Here is a 23,128-nt window from a genome sequence, read left to right on the forward strand (position 1 = left end):
ACAGGGAACAATAGTGGGAACTATGGCTGGAAAACAGGGTGCGTGAGCTGAATTACAAGATGAAAGTAAAGGGGTGTGCCAAGGACTTGAATTCCACGCCAAGGCATTTGTACTGTGGCAATAGGAAAACTTGATGAAATTTATGTTTTATGAAGATACCTTTGGAGCAACGTTAAAGGGGACAGACTGGCTAAGGGAGACAAGAAGAAATTGCATTAGTCCCCTCAAAAGAGAACCAAGGTCTGAAGTGTAGTAACGGAGATGGTGGTAATAAGAGGAGGGAGCCAATTTATGAGACATATGAGGGTTAGCTGGCGTAGGGTATGGTGACCGATCAGGCACCGAGCAGATCTGAAAGATGACTTGCAGATTTCTTTTTGCAGGGAATGGATAGATGGTTAGGTCACTAATAAACAGAGAAAACTGGAGGAGGAGGCCTTACGTAGAAGATGTGTGCAATAAACTCTTCTTGAAAGAAGAAATGAAGTAGTAGTAATAGAGAGGCTATTGTTTTCCGTATCAGATGAAATGCCAGTAACATAGGCATCGTCCACAGCACCTAATTACAACAGTCCAAGCAAGCTCTACTATGGACTGTCAGTGTGTCTTATGTTTAAGTAACCTAATCCAAAAGTCTAATTATAGGTAGCTGCTCATTTTATGAAATAATTAAAAACAAATTGCTTTCAACAGTAATTTCTGTAGTGCACTTACTAAATTATTAACTTTACAAATATTAGATTTACGTGCAATTCTTAAAATATGGCTACTATAAAAATGAACCAGCCATATATTATGATCATATTTGTATCTAAAATTTAAATGAATGAAATTGTAATAAGGGAAAGAATAGATGAAATTTCACAGCCAATATGGACTCAAGGGAGTTGAAATCTCTTAGAGTAATGTAACCAACTGTTTTTCACTTAAAATTCTAGGTCATAATTTTATATTCTAGGCATTTCAATTGTATATTCTTTTAAGTACCTACATTACACAAGATATCAAAAGTAGTGCCCATTTAGAGCAGAGGTCTGTGGCTCTGGACAATTAGCCCTTTGCTTTGGTTAATACCATAGAACTTATCTCTATCTGTTAGATGATGCTGACTTTAGCCCAGCTGCCAATGGTGCAGGGGACAGAGTCATCTCAATGACACCCCCATGTCAATAAACCCAAGCGATGCAGTTTTATGACTGATTTATACTTGTATTTCTTTTAACATAGCTACTTCCTGGCACATATAGTAGGTTCTTGATAAATAGTTGCTGAATGAGTAAAATGCCATAAATGAGAAGTAGAGAATCCTTGAGTTTATAGAATGCAATTTATAGTATTTACGGTTTCTGGGTCTTACTGATTCCACTCCAACTGGAGAAAGAAGGGGGGGCTAGGAGGTACAAATCTGAACAAGCACATTAGGAGGTTAATGAAATGTTTCTGCTGGTGGTAAAAAGTGATAAGCATAAATTTATTCATTCATTCATTTAATATTTATTGAACACCTGACTGATTCCTTCCCTCAAGGATCTCGGTCAATACAGTGTGTCGGATGTGGAAACAGACAAATATAATATAAAAATATAAAAAGACTATGAACAAAGAGATGAATAATATGCTCAGAGATTGAACAGACCATAATGAAAATCTGTCTTTCCTCACTTGAGTTATTCCTATTTCACTCCAAATCCGTAAGAACACATGGTCATTCAAGATGTAATATCTCATTACAAGTCATTCTGGGAAAATCCTTTTAACACTCTTTATTTTCAGGAACTCGAAATAGGATGTTTCGATAGGAGGAGCAAAGAGAATGTCTGGAAAGAAAGCTTGGAGCCAGATGGTAGAGGGACTTAAAATTACTTTAGACAATTTTCCATTTGTTCAAAAGTTTTGTGTTTGGTTGGGTTTGGTTTTATATTGCCAAGGGTAAAACCTACAAGTCATTATTTATTACCAGTTGATAAGTCCCAGTTCCGAAACTAAATATCCACCCAAGCTTTTTAATCATTATCTCTGTGAAACTGTAATATTCCACCTTTTTTTCAGCTCTACAAACACAGAAATCTATTTCATCTGAAATCAGTGAGTACAACAGCTAAAGAAGAAGAGAAGGAAGAAGCAGAGAAGAGAACTGGAATTCAGTGACCCTCAAGCACAAGATGGGGTGAGCAGGAACAAAGCCAGAAGTGGGGAGAACATTGCTTCCTTCATTGAAAAGCCAAATTTCATGGATCTTACCTGACAAGTTTCTGTAATCCACTAAATCAAACATAACAACGGCAACAGCTGACCATGTGATTATCAGAGCAACGACCAGAAGCCAGGCTGCTGGGGAGCTGAATGTTGTCACTATGTCTTCTGTGACTGTCCTCTTCAGCACTTTTCCAGGGGACTTGGACACAGATCCATTTTTGCTGTCTATCACGGTTGTGGTAGTAGATGCATTTCCTAATCAAACATTCAGAAAGGAGAATTACAACCTAGAAATTCACATCAAATATTGATGACCACAAAAAAACACTATGTAAGTGTATGCAAGTTATTTATACCATTTTCTATAGTAGAACACACTTCTTTCGTGGCAGGGCCATACCTCCCTGCCCACTGCCACTACCGCATGGTCTCTTCCTCAGCACTTACCTTCCACTCTGAAACCCAAATGTGCTTATAATAAGCATTCGTCATCTCCCAAGGTCCATGAAGTTTGCCATCAGGTCATAAACCTGGTCATCACCTTGAGTTCATTTTTCTTCCCCCTTACCACCTCCTATGCCCACTACCACCAAAGGCAATGGGTTTTTGGGTCACCTTTTTTTTTATTTTTCAGAACTGTATCTTATTTATTGTTTTGCCATCAGTAATTACTGTAGTGCCTGGTACATAAAAGGTACTCAAATGATTCTTAGACTTCACTCTCGAAAGAATATGAGAAGGAAACCATGAATTGAAACGTTTAATATCCACGGATACATTTTAGCAAATTTCCAAATAATTCATGTTCATTATAGAGAATTTGATTTGGGTCACCTTTTTAATACATTTTTCTCCTATTTAGATTCATATCTCAATTTGAACGTAAACAAAAAAAAACATCTGGAGGAGGAACAAAATCAGTAATGAAATGCTTCAAATGGATGTAACTCCCTCTGGATATCCTGGTTTAACAGCATAACTAACCCTGCTATTGAGACCATTCATTTTTATTTGCAGAGGGGCACAGAAGAGCTAAGAGAATGCTGCTGGAAAATCTTATTATATCCAGTAACTTTTTATTGCTGCTTTCAAGAGTCTACATGTACATAACAGAAAATTCAAAAAATATCAAAAAATAGCAAAACAGTTATTTGTAATCTCATTATTCAGAAACAACTACTGTTAACATGTTCTACTTACATGTAATTTTCTGTGCATACATATACAGATATAAATATATCTTATTTGCTTTTGACAAGTCATCATCACAGTAACCTTTATGTTTTTTACTAGGCGATAAATAATACAATAAATATCCATGCTCTCTTGCCATACGTATTCCTTCAAATACCACTCAAATGCATGGCATGTCATTTTGTGGCTGTGCATAATTTAGTCAAAAAGCTTTCTACCTAGGGATATAGCAGAAGTTTTCTCAGCTCACATTAACAATTATTCCATCAGGAGAAATTCTGAAATATAGACTTTCTAGGACAAATAACATAACTTTTGGTTTTTTTTAGAATATATGTGTGTACTTGAAAATTAGTATACTTTCAAAAACTGTATATGCCAGCAGTCTCGGTTTCCCTATCCTTGGCAATAATAGGTATTTCCAGTGTTTAAAATCTTTGCAGTCACATTGGAGGAAAATGCTGCTTCATTTGCAACTTTTTGATAACTGGAAATGAGTTTTTTATATGTTTATCTTTTCTTTGCATTTTTTGTGAATCTTTTGTCCATTTTTCTATAATCCTCTTTTCGGCAGTTTATAAAATTGTGTACACATATACATTTATATTTATATATCTGTATGGATGCATGTGCATCTGTATGTTGGTATAGACATAGATGTCTGCGTGTGCATGTGTGTGTATTTGTGTGTACCTACATGGATGTGTACATATATATGATAGCACCTTATCTGACCTTTATATTGCAATTTTTTTTCTGCAGCTATTTAACTTTCTATTTTTATGGTATTTTCATGTACAGAATGAACATTCTAAAATAGAATAACTCTTTTATTTTTCTCTTATAAGTTTTCCACCTTGTATGGCTAGAAAGCCCCTTTTAATCGAGAGTAGGCATATCTGATTATTTTGACAACCCTTGACTCATAGAAAGTTGAATCTGGAGCAAACTTAGAGATCACCTGAAACAACTATTTCATGTTACATTTAAGAACAATTGAAGACCAACCAGGTCAGTGACTTTTATAGCATTTTCAATCTCAAATTACATAGATGTACAGTAAATAATTGAGTCCTAAAGAGAAAAAAATGTCCCTAACAATCTGAATATTTTGGCAAAATCACAGCTTAACAGCATATTTCATATGTTTTAAATACGGACCTCATTGTCTAGAATAATTGAAAAGTTTTTCTTTTTATTATTTATTTATTTATGAGGATGTTTTTGCTGAGGAAGACTGGCCCTTAGGTAACATCTGTTTCCAATCTGCCTCTTTTTTTGTCTTTGCTTGAGGAAGATTAGGCCTGAGCTCACATCTGTGCTATTCTTCCTCTATTTCGTGTGTGCGCCACCATAGCATGGCCGACAACTAGTGTAGGTCCATACCCGGGAGCCAAACCCTGAGCTGCCGAAGTGGAGTGCGCCAAACTTAACCTCTGTGCCACAGGGCGGCCCCTAGAATAATTTAAGATTTACACATCAAGAAAGAGAAAATTTGATTCATCATAGTCTGATATTCATAATTAAATGTTTTCAATTTTACTATTTATCATTAAATTACACTTCCAAATTAAGAAAAAGCAAACTCTAAATTTTCAAACTTCTTTAACATTTTTCACAGAATAAATTTCACCTAACTGGAAAGACTTCTTCTAGTTACTCTTGGAATGTGCAGAAAAATAATTGAAAGCTTTTAAAACCGAAGGGAATTCTTTGTTCTCCTTGAAGGCCTCCGAATAGAACTGAAACGCCTCCCTCCCGTCTTTCTGCCTCTTGCTGTACCCTCCACAGTTCTTCCTTTCAGGTAGGGCTAGGTTTTTCATGGAAACGGTAAAGCAAAAAAGTTATGCCATGGGTTTCAGAGACAAGAGAGATTGGGATTCACTCTCGGCTCCTGCCTGGATTAGCTGATTGGCTGGAAGTTCACCTCTGAGCGAGAAGCACCTTTATCTGAGGCATGAGGTTGGTAAGCCTCCATTTACAGGTTTACGATGGTGGAGAAATAACCCATACCAACTGCTGGGCGTTTTTCCTGCTATGTGGAATTATTCGGCAAGTGGCAATATAACAGCTACTAAACTACAGCATCATTCTCTTCACCAGCATCGTTACTATTACCACCACTTGCACAGCTACTGCTTTAACTGTGACTAGAACTGCTACTATCATTACAAGGTAAGGCTAGAAGGCAGGATTAACCTTAGAAACAAAGGTTGAGGGACGGAATCTTCAACAGATGCAGGCTTTTATTTCCACTTAAGAAGCACACACATTGGGCTAAGACATTTTCAGGAAACCAAAAAAGGATGCTGTGACTCCCTTGATGTCTTTCCTAATCAATTAATTTATTTCCTGTAATACAGAAAAAGAGGGACGCATACTGTGATTTATTCATACTAATGGAGGCTGTTTTGCCCCATTAACAAAATTAAGAGAGATGATCTATAACAAATAAAGTTATTTTGTTATAGTACAAATGTCATCAGTGTAATTGAATTTTTTAAACTAGAAAGATAAAAGTTTGAACCTTCAAATATATGGGTACACAGGGTGGTTATATATAAATTCAGTTTATAAGACAATGTTTAGTTGTTGAGGGAAGAAATGCAAATACTCCATGCAAAATTAAGTACTCTAGTTAATAAAGTTTGACTCTTTTTGTTTGTTTCTTTAGCCATAAAATATATGATATAACATTCTATGACTGATTAGGGAAAAGAAAATCAAATACATTCAAGTGTATATATTAGTAGATATTAATAATAACCAAACACAGCGAATGGAACTATTTTTTCAATGACAATGGTGAATCTAGGCCCATATCTTTAAAAGATTAAAAAGCTGATGAGGAACGTCAGTGGTAAAATAATTTAATTAAGATTTTAAAACAACTTTAGGTAATAAATCAACAATAGTGACAATGAATCTCCTTTCTTTTCTAAAAAATTATGTGAATACATATCCCAAGTTCATGAACTCAATTTAGTTGAAATGATAGCAAGATGGAAAAATATCTTTAAAAAGCGGATTTCACAGACTGCACTTGAGATGGTGCTCAAAGAAGGAAAAATTAGAAAGAACTCATATCATATCCTCTCATTGATTTTTGTGCCAAATTCGCATCGCTGCTAATGGCAGTTCTGAAATAGATGAATGATAGGCCTGCTTTGAAATGCAATTTAAGACCCAAGTGGGGCTACAAGTGAAGTAAACCTTTAGAATAATGATTTGCAGGAGAGGAAGTCAATTATAAGTGTTTAGGAGAGGCCCACCTGAAAGTTGATATGTTGCTAATCTTGAGTTTTTTAACTTCTGGAAGGCTTCCTATCACGCTATGTAGAGGACACTGGAAGAATTGCCTTCGTACTTCAGATTCACTTCAGTGAACTGTGTATTAAAGAGTATTTCTGTGGACAATATCATACACACCTGCTTGGTATCTTGAAACTGAAAAAATACACTGACTGAGATTTGATACAAGTTAGTTGAATCCTGGTCAAACTTTTAAAAGGTAGAAAATTTTTAAAGGAACAAGAATTTCTATATTTTTTTCTTTTTTTTGATCAGAAAAATGAGACATTATATAAATTCAGGAAATAATGCAAGATTAGAGTTAAAACATGACTCTTTTTTTAAAGAACTGATATTAATATGAATTCCAAATTTTATTTCACCTTATAATCCTGTCAAAAAAATCATGATACAATATTTTAAATAGATGAAAATGATAAAATTAACACTAAATTACTTTTTTAATTTTTCCTTTTTTTGTCTTCATCTCCTCAAAATTCCCACTTAAGAATTAATCAAAACTCAAAGGTGATGAAAATATATTCTGAGTATTCAATTGCAAAACCATAAGCAATTTGAAAGTAAGCTGAAGGTTATCTTGTTTAAAGAAAATCATGTGTTGCCTTTCTTACGGAAACACACTAAGTTGTACCTTTCATTTTCCATTCAAATTTACTGCAGAAGCCACACAGAGCCATGAGGGATAAAAATTGAGGGGAAATAAATTGCCTTCCCGGACAGCTGGTCAAGATAAATGCAAAGAACAGAGTGTATAATGTGAGATTAATTAATGTTCGAGAAGCACTTTGAAGATGACAAGAGCTAGTTATTGATACGGTGGAAAAAATGAGAGGTAAGTATTACTGAGCGATTTGACATGGGTGATGCTTCTTGAAAGTCGGTATCTCAGAATTAGAGCAGGCAACTAGGATATGCGACAGTACTTTCTATGACTACTTTTTAATTCCATTCCTTTTGATTTCATACAAATTATTTTGATGGCCAGATAGCCAGAATCAGCTTCAAAAGAAGTTAAACTCATAAACCATTACAGGTAAAATGCATTGTGTTTTATCCATCGAAAGAGGGCAAGGATTTATGATGAATTCTTTTTTTTCTATTAAAAAACAGCTTTATTAAAACTCCACTGTTAAAATCCAACTCCTCTTTCAAGAATTATCTCAATGTCAACTCCTTAATGATATGTTCTTGGTCTTTTGAGATGAACACTGTTGTTCTTACCTGTAATGCTATAGCATTTTTTTGATAAATACAGTGACCTGAATAAAACCAGCCAGACTTTTTTAGCCCTTGGTTTTTCAGCAATGCTTGAATTTTGGAGCAAGTCATCTCTCCTTTCATAGCTCTTAGCACAGCACTTTTTACACAGGAGGCCCCAAGAAATACTTATTAAATGATAAAACTTCGTAAGTTTTACTAAAGGTGGCCAGCTAAAATAAAAGTGTCATGTTAAATAACCTCAATGTTTCTGCATGTAGAAAGGTGTGCAGCATATAGTGACATCTAACCAGAGGAATAAATTAAATACAAAACAAAATACAGTTTTGCGACATGAGAAAGGTTGAAATGAGAGATAGGCTACTGATGGAAGTAAAAGCACATCTGTTCAGGTGCATCTTATAAGTAGTAAGAAGTTTAGCTGGTCAAGATTATTAAGGCTACAACAGAGGAAAGATTAGTGAGGTGGAGAGAAAGATATGCAATCTCTTTGAAAAAAAGTATATATTTGCTAAATAATGTCAATAAGTAAGCAGAGACACTCCTTTCCAATGAGGCAGTTAGAACTAGCATCTCAGATGTTATTAGTGTTGTTAAATCTCCAAAAGGTACCAACAGCTGGGAGAGGTTTCTACAACCAGCTTGAGCAGAGTAAATAGAAAGATGAATAAAAATGCTGATGATCAACTTACAAATGTGTGATGATGCATTTTCTTAGTCCACTGGGGCTGCCATAACAAAATTCCACAGACTGGATGTCTTAAACAACAGAAGTTTATTTTTTCACAGCTCTGGAGGCTGGAAGTCCCAGATCAAGGCGACAGCATGGTTGTATTCTGGTGAGGACTCTCTTCCTGGCTGCAGGAAGGTTGCCTTCTCACTGTGGTGCCCTCACATGGCAGAGAGAGAACCTGCAAGCTCTCTACCGTCTCACGTTTTAAGGGAACTAATCCTATCGTGAGAGCTCCACCCTCATGACCTCATCTAAACCTAATTACCTCCCAAGGGCCTCATTTCTGAATACCATCACAAGGTGGACGAGGTTAGGCCTTCAAAATGTGAATTTGGGAGGACACAATTCAGTCCGCAGTATGCATATTTCTATGTGATTATTTTACAATGGCTCAAAATAACATTAACATATTTTAAGCTTAATAAGCATAGCTATTTTAATAGAGCTATATTTTTTATGTTAAAAAATGAAAACCATGGCCATGGTCCCTTACTACCAGTACATGCCCAAGTAGTCCAGATCAAAATGTCAGGGGGCCCTACTTATAGAAATATAGTTTAGGGATGGAAATGAATCAACACGACCCATGAGATAACTCTTTCATAATGGTGATTTTGACAGACTCGATCAGGTTCATTTTAGGCAAATAATCCATCCTTCCCTCACAAACACAGGAAGTCTTGAGCAAGAAGATAAGCCATTTTAGGGTCTGTCTGATTGTATGAGTTTGAAGTTTGGGGATAGAATCTACAGAGAATCTCTCAAATTCTATGAACTTAGTTTCAGGCAAATAGAAGTTAGACTCTGGTTCCTAGAAAATGTTGATTCCAATAGGACACATATAAGACCCACGAACTATAGTGAGTTCTTTTGAGAAATTAATTTTCTAGTACTTTAAGTTTGGGTTGATATGTTTTCTTCCTGGGCCAAATATGCATAAATGAAATCCTTTACCTAGCCCCACCAGTCCTCCTACTAAATTGCCCCATTGTCATTGAATCCCCAACCTGCCGAATTAGAAAAGACTTGAATAATGCCACGCTATTTCAATCTGGAAGAAAATACCAAACTGAATGCTTCAAGATCATTAGCTTTCCGTTATTTGTTGACTCTAATGTGGGTTTTTTACTTTCCTTTTCTTAAAGACATTTTCATGAAAATCAACTCTCTCAAGAATTAATCATCTCCTGCTGCCTTTACCCCACATGGAGTCATAATCCTACCATTGTGGTGTCATAATAGCTTCTACCTTTTTTCCATTAAGAGCGTGTGACAGTTACCCCAGCAAAAAAAAAAAAAGAAAAAAGAAAAAAGCACATACCATAGTCATACTTTCTTCTTGTAAATATACTCAGTAATAATGATAAGGACTTTATGGAAAGCTTCTGCTTAAAACTATACTCATATGAAACGATGGATTTCTCACAGTGCCATCAGCTACTTTCAGGAAATTTAAGGAAACATTGGAACTAAGACCTAAATTTCTTTTAAGTTTACATCTCTCGGTGAGTTGTTAGGCAAATATTTCATGAATCAAGCTGGATTTTTTTTTTTTTTTTAAGATTGGCACCTGGGCTAACAACTGTTGCCAATCTTTTTTTTTTTTTTTAAGGATTGGCACCTGGCACCTGGGCCAATCTTTTTCTTTTTATTCCTGCTTTATCTCCCCAAACCCCCCCTGTACACAGTTGTATATCTTAGTTGCAGGTCCTTCTAGTTATGGGATGTGGGATGCCGCCTCAACGTAGCCTGACTAGAGGTGCCATGTCCGTGCCCAGGATCCGAACCCTGGGCTGCCGCAGCGGAGTGTGCGAACTTAACCACTCGGCACGGAGCCGGCCCCTGGCTTATTTTTTGATGTGTTTAAATACAAATAAAACTGAACCTGCATTTTCTATTTATAAGGAAATTTCCATCCATTTGTTGGAAAAGCTGTAGTAATTCCATAATTTAGTATTTTTCATATGTGTATGAAGGACACTGTAGAGTATGTAACCATTAAGTAGGGACATGACTAATTTTATTGACTATCCCAGGGTCTTTTGAAATGAAAATTACAATAAGTTATCCCCATCTTCATGTATTTTTAATTATCAGTAATATAAATTGACACTTTCTATATTTACTCCAGAATTAGTGCCGTTTGCATAATTGGATTCAAAATAGATCCAGAGAATTTTTTTTTATCTCTAATGAAATAAAATATTTAAGAACTTTTGTGAGAAAAAGTATATATACTTAGAATTGGGCCCCACTGTGATAGGACATTACTATATTTTGTTTAACTTGAACCCAAATCTTCATTAAGCTATTTGAAAGGTTAAGAACAGATAAGGACAGTCAAACCAAGTCCTTCCCCTTTCCGGATTGAGTCCGCATATGCTATAAAGAAGATATGCATATTGCATGAAGAAAATGCAGCCTGAAAATTTAGAGAGAGAGATTTCCTCTGTTTTTTTTTTAATCATTTAATCTATAGGGAAAAAAAGGCACTTTCCTGTGCCTTTCAAAGGACTTCTAAATGAGCTTGAAACTCTTTTATGCATTTCTGAAAAGAACATTAAGGTATCCATGCCCATATTTCAAAAATGCAAGCAATTAGGTAAACATAAATAACACTTTATACAAATCTTTCTTCCAGGGAGCTCACAGAGTTTTAGAAACCGCTGATGGAGCTGCACGCAACTACAGAATGAGGCAAGTAGTCGATTCCTCTTTGATGTGAAAGGAAAGTGGAACAGAGGAGTTAGAACCGGTTTTCTGAAGTCTACTCATGACCCTCAGGATGGGAGTTTTCAAAGCGTTGTGTATTGCTTAGTCCCTAACATTTTCATCCTCCAGATTGTTTGTCCAAATAGATCTAAAACTGGTCTTAAACTTCACGTGAGGAAGATGTCACTCATTGGCAACTAATAAAAGGTTTTTTCTCTGGGCAGTTACAGTTCTGATCCAAAACTATTTTAAAAAGCAAAGATATTAACAAAATGATGAACGATCGAACATTTTCCCTCTAGCCTGTTCACACCCCTCAAAATTTCCTTTTATACTAGGCAGAAAAACATTCGTTTCATTGAGTATTCTGGATATAAAATTATATCCTCAGCCCCTCAAGGAGTAAGAAATAAATGGAAAATTACACGCTTGTCCTCTAAGAAACTGCTTGGTATTGACTGTCAAGTGAACTCAACTTTGTCATTAGTGCTAGAGACCGGGAGACAGGAGCATATTCCTCAGAGTCAGTTCAGGGTCAACTCTTGGTGTTGGACTGTCAATATTACATGGAACAGGCAAATCCCCTATCCTGTCATTTGAAGTAGCTTCTTGGAATAGCATTTTACTATGGACAGTCCCATATTTCTGATATTTAGATCACTTGGAACAGTTATTTCTAAGGAGTGAACATTTTTATAAGCTTTATTTGACTAAGCTTATTCCAGCATTACAACTGCATTGATATCACCAAGCCATAGCGGATTCAGTAAAATAAGCTTTATAAAATTGTGGTTGCCCTATAGCATGCATTTTTAGCAACCACTAAGCAGCCTTCCTTTGAGTAACATGGCCCTAGCTTTATGCTCTACACGATGTTTGCCATCCAATGTCTCTTTCTATCTTAGCAGAGGAGAGAGAAATGAGAAACAGTTTAGGGATCATTTTTCTTGCATAAAAAATCACTTTCTGGGGCTGGCCCCGTGGCCGAGTGGTTAAGTTCGCGCACTCCGCTGCAGGCGGCCCAGTGTTTTGTTGGTTCGAATCCTGGGCGCGGACATGGCACTGCTCATCAAACCACGCTGAGGCAGCGTCCCACATGCCACAACTAGAAGGACCCACAACGAAGAATATACAACTATGTACCGGGGGGCTTTGGGGAGAAAAAGGAAAAAATAAAATCTTTTAAAAAAAAATCACTTTCCTTTTTAATTTTACAACAAAAGGGAAACATATTAAATATCCAAATTTTAATATTAAACCTGTTGGTTCGATATTTAGAGGAGGTTCTTTGAAGACAGCATCAATTCTTTTCCATGTCTTACTTCTGATTAAATGTGCCTTCTATAAAAGATTTCACATATTGTAAAAAGAATCTGATCCTAAAGTTTTACTAAGGCAGTTTTCCAGACAAAATCATAATGGTTAATACCCTAGACCCAAAACTGATCACAATTATATTGCTTTAGATTTATATAGCGTCTCTGCTCCAGGGAAACAAAATCATCACACAAGCCAGATTTTCTGGAGAGAGAGAGAGAGAGATCGTATACATATGATTTCCTGGGAAAAAATCAGTCATTTCAGAAGCCACAGTGACTCAGAAAGAGCACTTGGATAAAATGAAGGTCATCATATGAGTAAGATTCGTCAAAACCTAATGTGGTAAAAGATTGATTTGTCATTTGGGGTAAAGTTAAACACTGTAACAGTTTTCTAGAGCTGCCATAAAAAAGAACCACAAATGGGTGACTTAAAAAACAGAAATTTATTGCCTCAGAGTTGCAAAAGCCAAAAATCTCCAATCCAGGTGTTGGCAGCGTTAGTTTCCTCTGAAGGCCGCGAGGGAAGAATCTGTTCCAGGCCCCTCTCCTTGGCTTGTCGGTGGCTGTCTTCATGGTCGTTTGGTATTCTCATTGTTTGCGTGTCTATCTCCAAATTTTCCCCTTTTCATATGAACACAAGTCAGATTGGATTGCAGCCCATGCCACTGAACTAATTTCAACTTGGTTACCTCTGTAAAGACCCTGTCCCCAAATGAGGTCACATTCTGAGGTACTGGGAGTTAGGACTTCTACATATACATGGGGGCAAAGAGGGGACACATACCTCAACCCATGAAAAATACCATATGGTCTCTTAACCATACCATAAAATTATCTTTTATGATTTGTTCTAAGGTATTATCATTAAGGACTTGTGTAAAAATGAAGCCTTGCGTTAATCAATTTGCTTAGGAAATTCATGATTCCGTCTCAAATTCCAAAGGTAACTTGAAACTGCGACATTATTCAAGTGATGGGTTCTGGTTGTAATGCTCTTAATTATTTTCCTTCTGTTATAGAAATGTTAGATTCAAAAATATATGTATGTATAAATGTGTGTATTTTAAAATATGTATGTGCGCGTAAACATACACACAGTAGGTTAGTCAGGCTCACGCCATCAATATATTTTAGTGAAATAATAGAATAGAAACATTCAAAGTAACTGCAGTTGTCAGATATTTATCACAGCTACTTGTCCAAATTATTCATTCTTTCACTAAATTCAAATATTAGATCCTTTTAACCAGATATTTAATATTTAAATAATCCTATCCTTGATGCCTTATTAATCTATAAACTATAATGTAAATAAAGACCACACATTTAAAATGCCAAAGGAATCGGGATTTATGGATGTTACGTTTTCAGAGAAAATTTTCTTAGACGTAGTAGCCTTTGTATGATTTAATTACAAGATGTCATAAAAAAACTGATAATAGCTAAATCAAAATTTTTACAATAAAATTGTTGCTCCAAAGGATACCTGCTTCATTCACTAATCCCAGAAAAAGAAAAGTTCTCTCAGATAATTAAGAAATGACTAAAGTATGAATGTTAGTAAACAGAATGAAATCCTGGATGTAATAATTGTTAACTGAGCCTCAGAAAATTTACGCAACAAAATCTACTCCCCTCAGCTCTTACAACACAGGGATCCTTTTAGGGTTAATAAACAGCTGAAAAGTCATGATGTGAAACGTCAAAAAATAGATTTGAACATATTTTTTAATGTTATTTAGATAACATATCTTTAACATTAAAAAACCAAGCGTTTCAATTTATCAACCAATGCTGAGGAATTCTCAGTGGCCAAATGATGAGATCTCATTCTCTAGCAAGAAGGCTTCATACTTGAAACAAAAAATAAAAACAAACAAACAAGCAAAAATAAGTCTAGAATATGGTTCCAGCTCAGAACATGCCTCTGTGATAGGGCAGCAACATTAGGTTACACTGTGGGCACCACAATTCTCTATCCATGAGTTAATGACAGCGTTTGAATCCATAGGCTCCATGGTACCACTGAACCGCATGTTATAGCAAAATAGCAACGTTTCCTGGTGCTCTGCAAATTGTTTCTCATAAAATGGAAACTGAGAATAATCTGTAAGATCTAAGTCTTAATTATGTAAATTATGTAAAGCAGAACACTTTAATGAAATCACTTATTAATTTATGCCATTATTCATTTGTACTTTTGATAGATCTTATGAATAAAAGTCTTTTAAAACTCATTATTCTAGCAGTGTCCCCTATGAAGCAGTATTTTATTATTTTTCATAGGGCACTTTTCAGTAGTCACATCCTCCTCAGATTCTATGACCTAAAGCAAGCTATCATTAGTGAATAGGACTAAATCAATTTGCCCTGCAGTGGATCCTAATGAAAGACTGAATAGCTGCTAAGTGGACTTTCCATAAATAGATTTGCAAAGCTAAATGAGAAGTTAAAAAGCATTCAAGTATTCTTTTTATCTTCTTTTAAAGATGGTTTTGGTTCTTGTGAAAGGAAGGAGTAACCAGAAAAGGCCCTGTCACATTATTAAAAAGAAGACATTAAAAATACGCCACCGATTAATAGCAAGAAGTTGGGTATGGAACGGTAAACTAGAAGCTGGAGCGGTGCTGACTGGGGGACTTTGTGGGTGTCTCTTCAATTGTCTGCAATCAGGGGAGCCCCTCCCTTCCTCAGTGACCAAGAACAGTTGAAAATGAAAGCATGTGATAGTCTTCAAGGAAATCTGGAGTGCTCAGTAAGTGCCATCAAGGGCACGCGCCCTATAACAAAGGCTTAGTTGCAATAGACATGCTGTTATGCAGGTAGACAAAACCAACAAACAGTGTAATTGCCATCTCCACCTTGAGGCTGTTATCTACCAAGACCTAACCTTAACAATGACAAAAATCATGAGCATAAAGAATTGCACATACCAGGGCTGTCCCTGTGGCCGAGTGGTTAAGTTCACACGCTCCACTTAGGCGGCCCAGGGTTTCACGGGTTCGAATCTTGGGCGCAGACTTAGCACCACTCATCAGGCCATGCTGAGGTAGCATCCCACTTACCACAACTAGAAGGACCCACAACTAAAATATATACAACTATGTACTGGGGGGCTATAGGGAGAAGAAGGAAAAATAAAATCTTTAAAAAAACAAAAGAATTGCACACAGCAAGTCTTAGGTGACTCCAGCTCCCATTGCTCATTCCTTCCAATTACATACTCCAGCAAACCCCAAATCTCTGTAATGCCTGGGACACACTGTGTCCTCTCACTCCGCTGTGAATGAGAGTTGTCTGCAGCCTAAGTCTGAAATGACTTCACCCAATTGTCCATCTTGCCCCTGACTCCCTCTTCAGGACTCAATTTTATTGGAACACAACCAGACTCATTTGTTTATATTGTATTTTGTCTATTGTCTATGCTTTCCTGCTATAGAAACAGCATTTAGCAATTGCAACCTAGACCACATGGCCCAACAAATCTAAAATACTTACTATTATTACTAATAATACTAATAATAAAATATTAAATAAAATAAATATAATAATTAAATTATTAAATTAAATAAAATTAAAAATACTAATAAAATATTACTATATTTACTAGTATATTTACTGTCTAAAATATTTTAATATCTAAAATATTTACTATTTACTACTTAATATTTATATATTTAATATTTTAAATCTGAAATATTTACAGAACTTTACAGGAAAATGTTTGCCAATCCCTGATCTTTGACTCCAGGAGAGTAATTGACGAAGGAAGAAATTAAAAACATATATTAAATGGTTTTAAAATTTGGAAATAATAATTTAAGCTGGCATTTTATAAATATTAATCACGCAGAGAGGAGGCATATGGCACAGCGACATAAAAGTAGGGTTTAGGTGGGACAGAGCTGGGTTTGAATCCTGACTTTCCTCCTTACTAGCAACTGCACCTTAGTTTTTACCTATAAAACCAAGATCATTGAAACCAACTCATAGGGTTAACATGAGGAATAAAGTATTAAGTACAGTGTCAGACACAACAACTGTTAACTCTTTTTCCTTTATTACCAACCTTTCCTACTTTAATTTATTATTGATAATAGTGATATTCTTCCATATAAGTATGGCTTTTGAAAATGTCTCTCTTGGGGGAGAAATTATTTGAGCTCCATCTATTCATTCATTTTGCTCTGTACATGGAATTCTGAAGCATTGAGATTAAACCACTTTTTCATGTATATGATAATTGGGGTTATATAACGGAGAACGTGAGCCCCGAGGCTTAGAGATTCATTTCTCTGAAGAGACTTTACATTGCAAAGTATACAACTGATGTTCAACTCGTTCATAACTACCATTATAATAAAGCCAAGAGATGTAAACAATTCAGAAATGTATTTCTCCTACCAATGTTCGGAATGCATAATTGGTAAAATCAGGCATTTTCATTCATATGAAAGACTCAAAGTGTTTTAATGCATTCACCACCAATTACAAAAAGCACAGTATTGCTGTTTTTGTTAATCTCTTCCACAATTTGGTGCTATTCTTTATTCTAAACAAGCATTAGGTCCCAAAGGATTTTTTCATAAGGTGGTTATTTGGAGCACAAATGTATTTCTCCATTTTAATTAAAGAATGTTATGAAGGTTGGTTATGGTCTCAATATGCCCATCAAAACCTTTTTCATATTATGCAGCTGAATTGTTATACAAATAAAACCTTAGACATCCTCGTGTTTTTTTGTGTTTGTATATTACCTACATAAGGGATGTGAGCAAGTCCTCGGCAGCTCAAGCCTCAGCTCTTTTAGGAAGCCTTATATATAAACCGCCAGGGTGCGTTAAATGTCCCTCCTGAATGCTTCCAGACCACTCTCTTTGTACATTTACCTTAGGCCTACCGTATGATATTGCAGTTGCCTGTTTATGTTTCTGGGTCTCCACTAGAAGGTAAGCTCCTTGAAGCTTGTCATCTTCATTTGCATACCTCCAGTGCTGGGCACAATGACTGGCTCTAAGTAAGTGTCATTGAATTGGCCTGCTGACCTGAATATCGAATATCTCATGGTGCTTTGTGTAGTAGATGCTCCAAACGTGTGCTGCATTAGAGAACGAATTCCTCTGTTGCCTTTGTGTTACCAGGCCCAGGCAGTTGTTCCAGGGGCACACTTTCATCTACCCCTTTATCACCAGATCATCATCAAGTGTCTGAAGCTTTGTTATAAAATAGGGTGCTCTCCCATCTCCTAAGCCCCCAGGGTGTCTGCAGGTGGAACACCACTGAATTTCAGCCACTGCCTTCAGCTCCCCTGGAGGAGGAAGCCAACAATGGTGGTGCGTTCTTCTGGGACTGGCACCTGGGTTGGATGTATAAAGGGGAGGGATTTCAGGTCAGACAAGGAGGGACAATGGAGTAAGTGAGTCAACGATGGAGTGAATGGTGAAGACTCCTGGCAGCGGGGGCTAAGGAGAGGGGCAGGAGGCTCTGCTATGGGAGAATGGGGGAGCGATGGGAAAAGAGTTTGCGAGGAAAGGAGTGGTGCTTGCTGTTCTAAGCTTTTCTGGGTCCTAAGTCATGTCCAGGTAGAGACAAATGGGGATGGAAAGAAAATTCAGAGTTCTGTGTTAGAAAACATTAACACCTCTGGTTATAGATGGTGGAGGAAGAGGACTGAGGAAGGAGAGCAACCACCATCTTAGTCACAGACAATTATAAGTATTATTGGGAGGTATTGCCTTGTTCATAGGTATGAGGACTAAATCCATTATCCCTTTTTTGCTTCCTAAATTTAAACTCTGGAGAGCAGGATTCTGTCTTGGTTCAGCACAATTGTATCTATAGCATAGTATTGTATGTATTTATGAGATTTTATAAATTTTTTAAACACTAAAATAATTTATTATTTATATTGTACTTATCAGTTGAATAATTGAACACAACTTAAAATTTCCAAATATGAAAATATTTTTAAAAATAAAAAAAAAAAGTGCTGCATCCACCTTATTTCTTATCCTTTCCTCACTCGTCCTGCCAACCATACCTGACAGTTTATTTGCATTAGTATACAAGGCTGGCCAGGAAAGGCTACTTGAAGTATACCATAATCAAACTTGAGATAATGAACATTAAATATTTGCACATAGAGTTTTAATAAAGATTTTAGAACTAAAGTTTTATATTCTTCTGGATGTATAGCAGAGACAGAATTCTCATTTTGAAGCTAACAAAATGTGTTGCCATGGGCAATTCTGACTTCTAAGGGCCAAAATTGATCAACTCTGTGAACAACACAATGCTTCACCTTGAAAAGGGTTAAAGCAATCCACAATTACGCGACATCATCGACATCTTTTGCCCACTCTTGCTGCATGTCTAGCCACGAGGATTTAAGAATAAAGTTGCAGGGGCTGCCCCATGGCCTAGTGGTAAAGTTTGGCACACGTCGCCTCGGCAACCCTGGGGGTGGACCTATGCCACTCATCAGTGGCCATGCTACAGCAGTGACCCACACACAAAACAGAGGATGATTGGCACAGATGTTAGCTCAGGGCAAAAATCTTCCTCAGCAAAAAAAAAAAGAACGACGTTTCAGCCCTTTCTGTAACTTGAAAAGCAGATTTCATCATAGCAGGGGCTACATTTCTTTCAACACTAAATCCAGCGTAACAGAGAATCAAAGAATGGTGATCTAAGCCAAGGCCCCAGCTGCTCCAAACGCCTCTTTGGGCTTGATAGTAGAAGGCGTCCCTTCTTCTAAGAAGTCACAGCTGCTACACCAGAGCTCAGGGCTTGTTGAGTAGAGAACATACTAGATTTGTACTCCTTTTTGCCTCTTCGACTAGGCAATCAGGGATTCTTCTGCAGGGCACAACGCGTGGCAGTCCCTGTCTTGATCTATATGCACTGCAGAACTGTAGGTCAGTAGGTAACAACCAGTTCAAAAGTTTTTGTTTGATTGTTGGGCTAACAATATCATACACTGGTGTAAGACTGCAGAATTTGCAACTCCAAATTCACATATATCATATGAACTGGTCTTCCTGAGGTATGCTGGTCAGCTAATCCCATTCTCTCTTTAGAGAAGAGGAATCTGATGCTCAGAGAGATTATGTGATAAGTACTAGAAAATAGTGATGTCAGGGCTGGAACCCAGATAATTAGACTTAGTTGGTTCTATCAGCTGGAACTAGAGCATCAAGAATAATGCAAAAACCTACTGAGGTAACCACATGTCAGGGATTGTTCTAAGGGCTGAGAATAAAGTCTTTACTCTCATTCTGTCTACATTCTAGTGAGGAGACATTATATTTGAATCTGACTTCAAGGTGAGTTTTAAACGATAAGAAGAGATTCAAGTTTAACTGAGTCTGTTGCCTTTCCCAAAGCAACTGATGCCAGGAGTTACCCTATCTGAACCTATTGCAAATGAAGGAAAAGGAAAGAGGATGCTGCTAGTGACATAGAGAAACTGAGCTCCAAGGAAATCGTTAATACTTACCATAAACATCCCCCTGTCTGCACTTACGGAGGAAGGCTTTAGAAAGGGCAGCTTTCAAAGCAAGACTCACATTGTTTCCATAGGCCCTATGGCCTGGCAACCACAGCCCAGGATAAAATCTCAAAACAGCAACAAAGGCAAAAACTTAATCACTATGTTATGTCCTCATAACAATGACTTCATCTTATGTCTTTAGCCAAAGGACAGTGATTGTTTTTAAAATAAGTATGCAATTTAGATTTATAAAATTATGCAGCAATATGAAATTAAATTTTGACTTTGAGATGTATCATTCAATCTAGCATCAGTTCTTATTTAAATCTCAGATATTTAGAACTCAGATCTTTGTTATTCCAAAGGCTAATATATAACATAATGCATAGATCATGGGGCTGTTAAAATCCAATCACAATCATAATACTATTTATTTTGACTTTTTTTGTTTGGTTTAAACATAATCAGACAAAAGAAATTAGAAAGGCATTATAGAAAAGAAGCATGCCTGTGTTTCAGTCCAAGTTTGGTTTTTCATGAGTTGTAAACATAATCTAAACTAAGATCACAGACACGCAATTGGAACCAGGAATGAGAAGCCTGATTTAGTCTTATCTGAGAGGTCACTTAGGAAAAATGTAAACACTTGATTATGTCTTTCAGATCAAACTCAGTCCACATCTTACCTTTTACGAAAACTGTAGTACAATAAATTATATTTAGAGTTATTTCCCTTCCCTCCTATGGGTCTTTCTCTGTACCTGTTTTCTTTCTGTATTGTGATTTGTCAAGCCGTCTTACTATGATACTATATTTGGTTTACTTTATCTCATAGCGTAATATTATAATATGAGCTCAATTCATTCATTCATTCAATTATTCCCCCAAATTCATGCATTTATTCATTCATCAAATGTTTGCTCAGCATTTACCTGTGTTCCAGGCATTGTTCTATGCTGTGAGAATGAAAAGGAAAGACCTAGACATTGCTCTCCCTAATTTTTAAAGATTTGAGATTCTTTACACTTTTCTTACTACCATTGTCCATCATGCACAGATCCTGAATCCTTAGCTGAGATGAAAACTGGAAACTCCCTTGTACATCTTCTTTGCAACATTTTTTAAAAATTTGTATCTTGCCAAGTAATCAATAATGATGTAAAGAAGTGGAAAGATATTCCATGCACATGGATTGGAAGAACAAACATAGTTAAAATGTCCATACTACCTAAAGCAATATACAGATTCAATGCAACCCCAATCAGAATCCCAATGACATTCTTCACAGAAATAGAACAAAGAATCTTAATATTCGGGCCGTCCCCGTGGCCGAGTGGTTAAGTTCGCCCGCTCCGCTGTGGTGGCCCAGGGTTTCGCTGGTTCGGATCCTGGGCGTGGACATGGCACCGCTGGTCAGGCCACATTGAGGTGGCATCCCACATGCCACAACTAGGGGGGCGGATTTTGGGGGATAAAGCAGAAAAAAAAAAAAAGATTGGCAAGAGTTGTTAGCTCAGGTGCCAATCTTAACAGAAAAAAAAATCTTAAAATTCATATGGGGCAACAAAAGACCCTGAATACCAAAGCTGGTGGCATCACAATCCCTGACTTCAAAATATATTACAAAGCTATAGTAATCAACACAGCACAGTACTGGTACAAGGACAGAAACACTGTATGATTTCACTCATATGTGCAATATAAACAAATTTATGGACAAAGAGAAAAAATTAGTGGTCACCAGGGGGAAGGAGAATGGAGGGTGGGCACAAGGAGTGAAGGGGAAGACTTACATGGTGTATGACAAATATTAATGTATAACTGAAATTTCACAATGTTATAAGCTATCATGACCACAATAAAAAAGAAGAAAAAAATTTTGGATCTTTCCAGAAATGTCTACCTTGAAACATGCTTTTCCAAAAGTACCATTGGGGATGAACTGAGTTATCCATTCAAATTCATCTAGTACTACTTTTCTTAAATGCATCAGTTGCAATAATGTACCCGCCCTTACTGATATACTCCTATGTGTTCTTAAAGAAAATGAGACTATAGTTAATATTGTTATAAAAAAAAAATAACCCTGAAGGGCTTGCCTGGTGGTTTAGTAGTTAGGTTGGCATGCTCTGCTTTGGCGGCCTGGGGTTCAAGGGTTCGGATCCCAGGCACAGACCCACACACTGCTCATCACACCATGCAATGGCAGCATCCCACATACGAAACAGAGGAAGATTGGCACGGATGTTAGCTCAGTGACAATCTTCCTCAAGCAAAAAGAGGAAGATTGGCAATAGATGTTAGCTCAGGGCCAATCTTCCTCATCAAAAAAAAAAAAATTTAACACTGCATCTATCTGAAATAAATTGCTGACTTCTCAGAAGATTGCTAAAACAAGGTTGACTATTGAGTGGCTATCATAATTTGGCTCCTTCCTATTCATTCAGTAAATGTATATTGAGCATCTAGAGTAACAGTGAAGTGTTGGAGATAAAAATTCAGACAAGACCTGGTCCTTTCCTCCAGGAGCTTAGATACTGTTGAGGAAGACAGGCAAATGAACCAAAACCACAGCATAGTTTGCTAACCATGTGATGGTGTCCTGCCCTGGCCAGTGTGAGAACTTAGTGTGAGGAGGACACCTAAGCCGGGCAGAAGGACAGCATGTGTAAAAGCTGAGAGGATGAAAGAAGCCTATATTTATGAAACTTCAAGTCTGTTCACATCACTGGTGGCAAAGGGACTTGCGGCAGAATGGAGAGAGAAGAGGATAGAGATAAGGAGGCAGAAAATACATCTACAATGTCTGTGACTGCTGAAATGAGGACATTCCGCTTTGTAACAGATAACAGGGCAAGCCAGAGCTGAATGATACACAGAGGATCTTGATCATATTTGCATTTGAGTAAGTTTATTTAAACAGCAGGCCACAGGAGTTGAGGCAAGACT

At 36.8% G+C, this 23,128-nt stretch overlaps 1 protein-coding gene across 20 annotated transcripts in view; it reads right to left on the bottom strand.

The window, feature by feature from the left end:
• Positions 1–23,128, bottom strand: part of TRDN (triadin) — a 387,867-nt gene that overhangs the window by 334,352 nt on the left and 30,387 nt on the right. For all 20 annotated transcript variants that reach the window (XR_011497622.1, XR_011497621.1, XM_070496108.1 and 17 more), the window contains exon 2: positions 2,242–2,451. Coding sequence is in view for 18 of the 20 variants with exons in the window: in XM_070496108.1 (XP_070352209.1) it covers positions 2,242–2,451 (210 nt within the window). In the remaining 2 variants the exon portion in view is untranslated. The remainder of the gene's footprint in view (positions 1–2,241; positions 2,452–23,128) is intronic.

This window comes from Equus asinus, chromosome 24, assembly GCF_041296235.1.
Source record: "Equus asinus isolate D_3611 breed Donkey chromosome 24, EquAss-T2T_v2, whole genome shotgun sequence".
Taxonomy (NCBI): domain Eukaryota; kingdom Metazoa; phylum Chordata; class Mammalia; order Perissodactyla; family Equidae; genus Equus; species Equus asinus.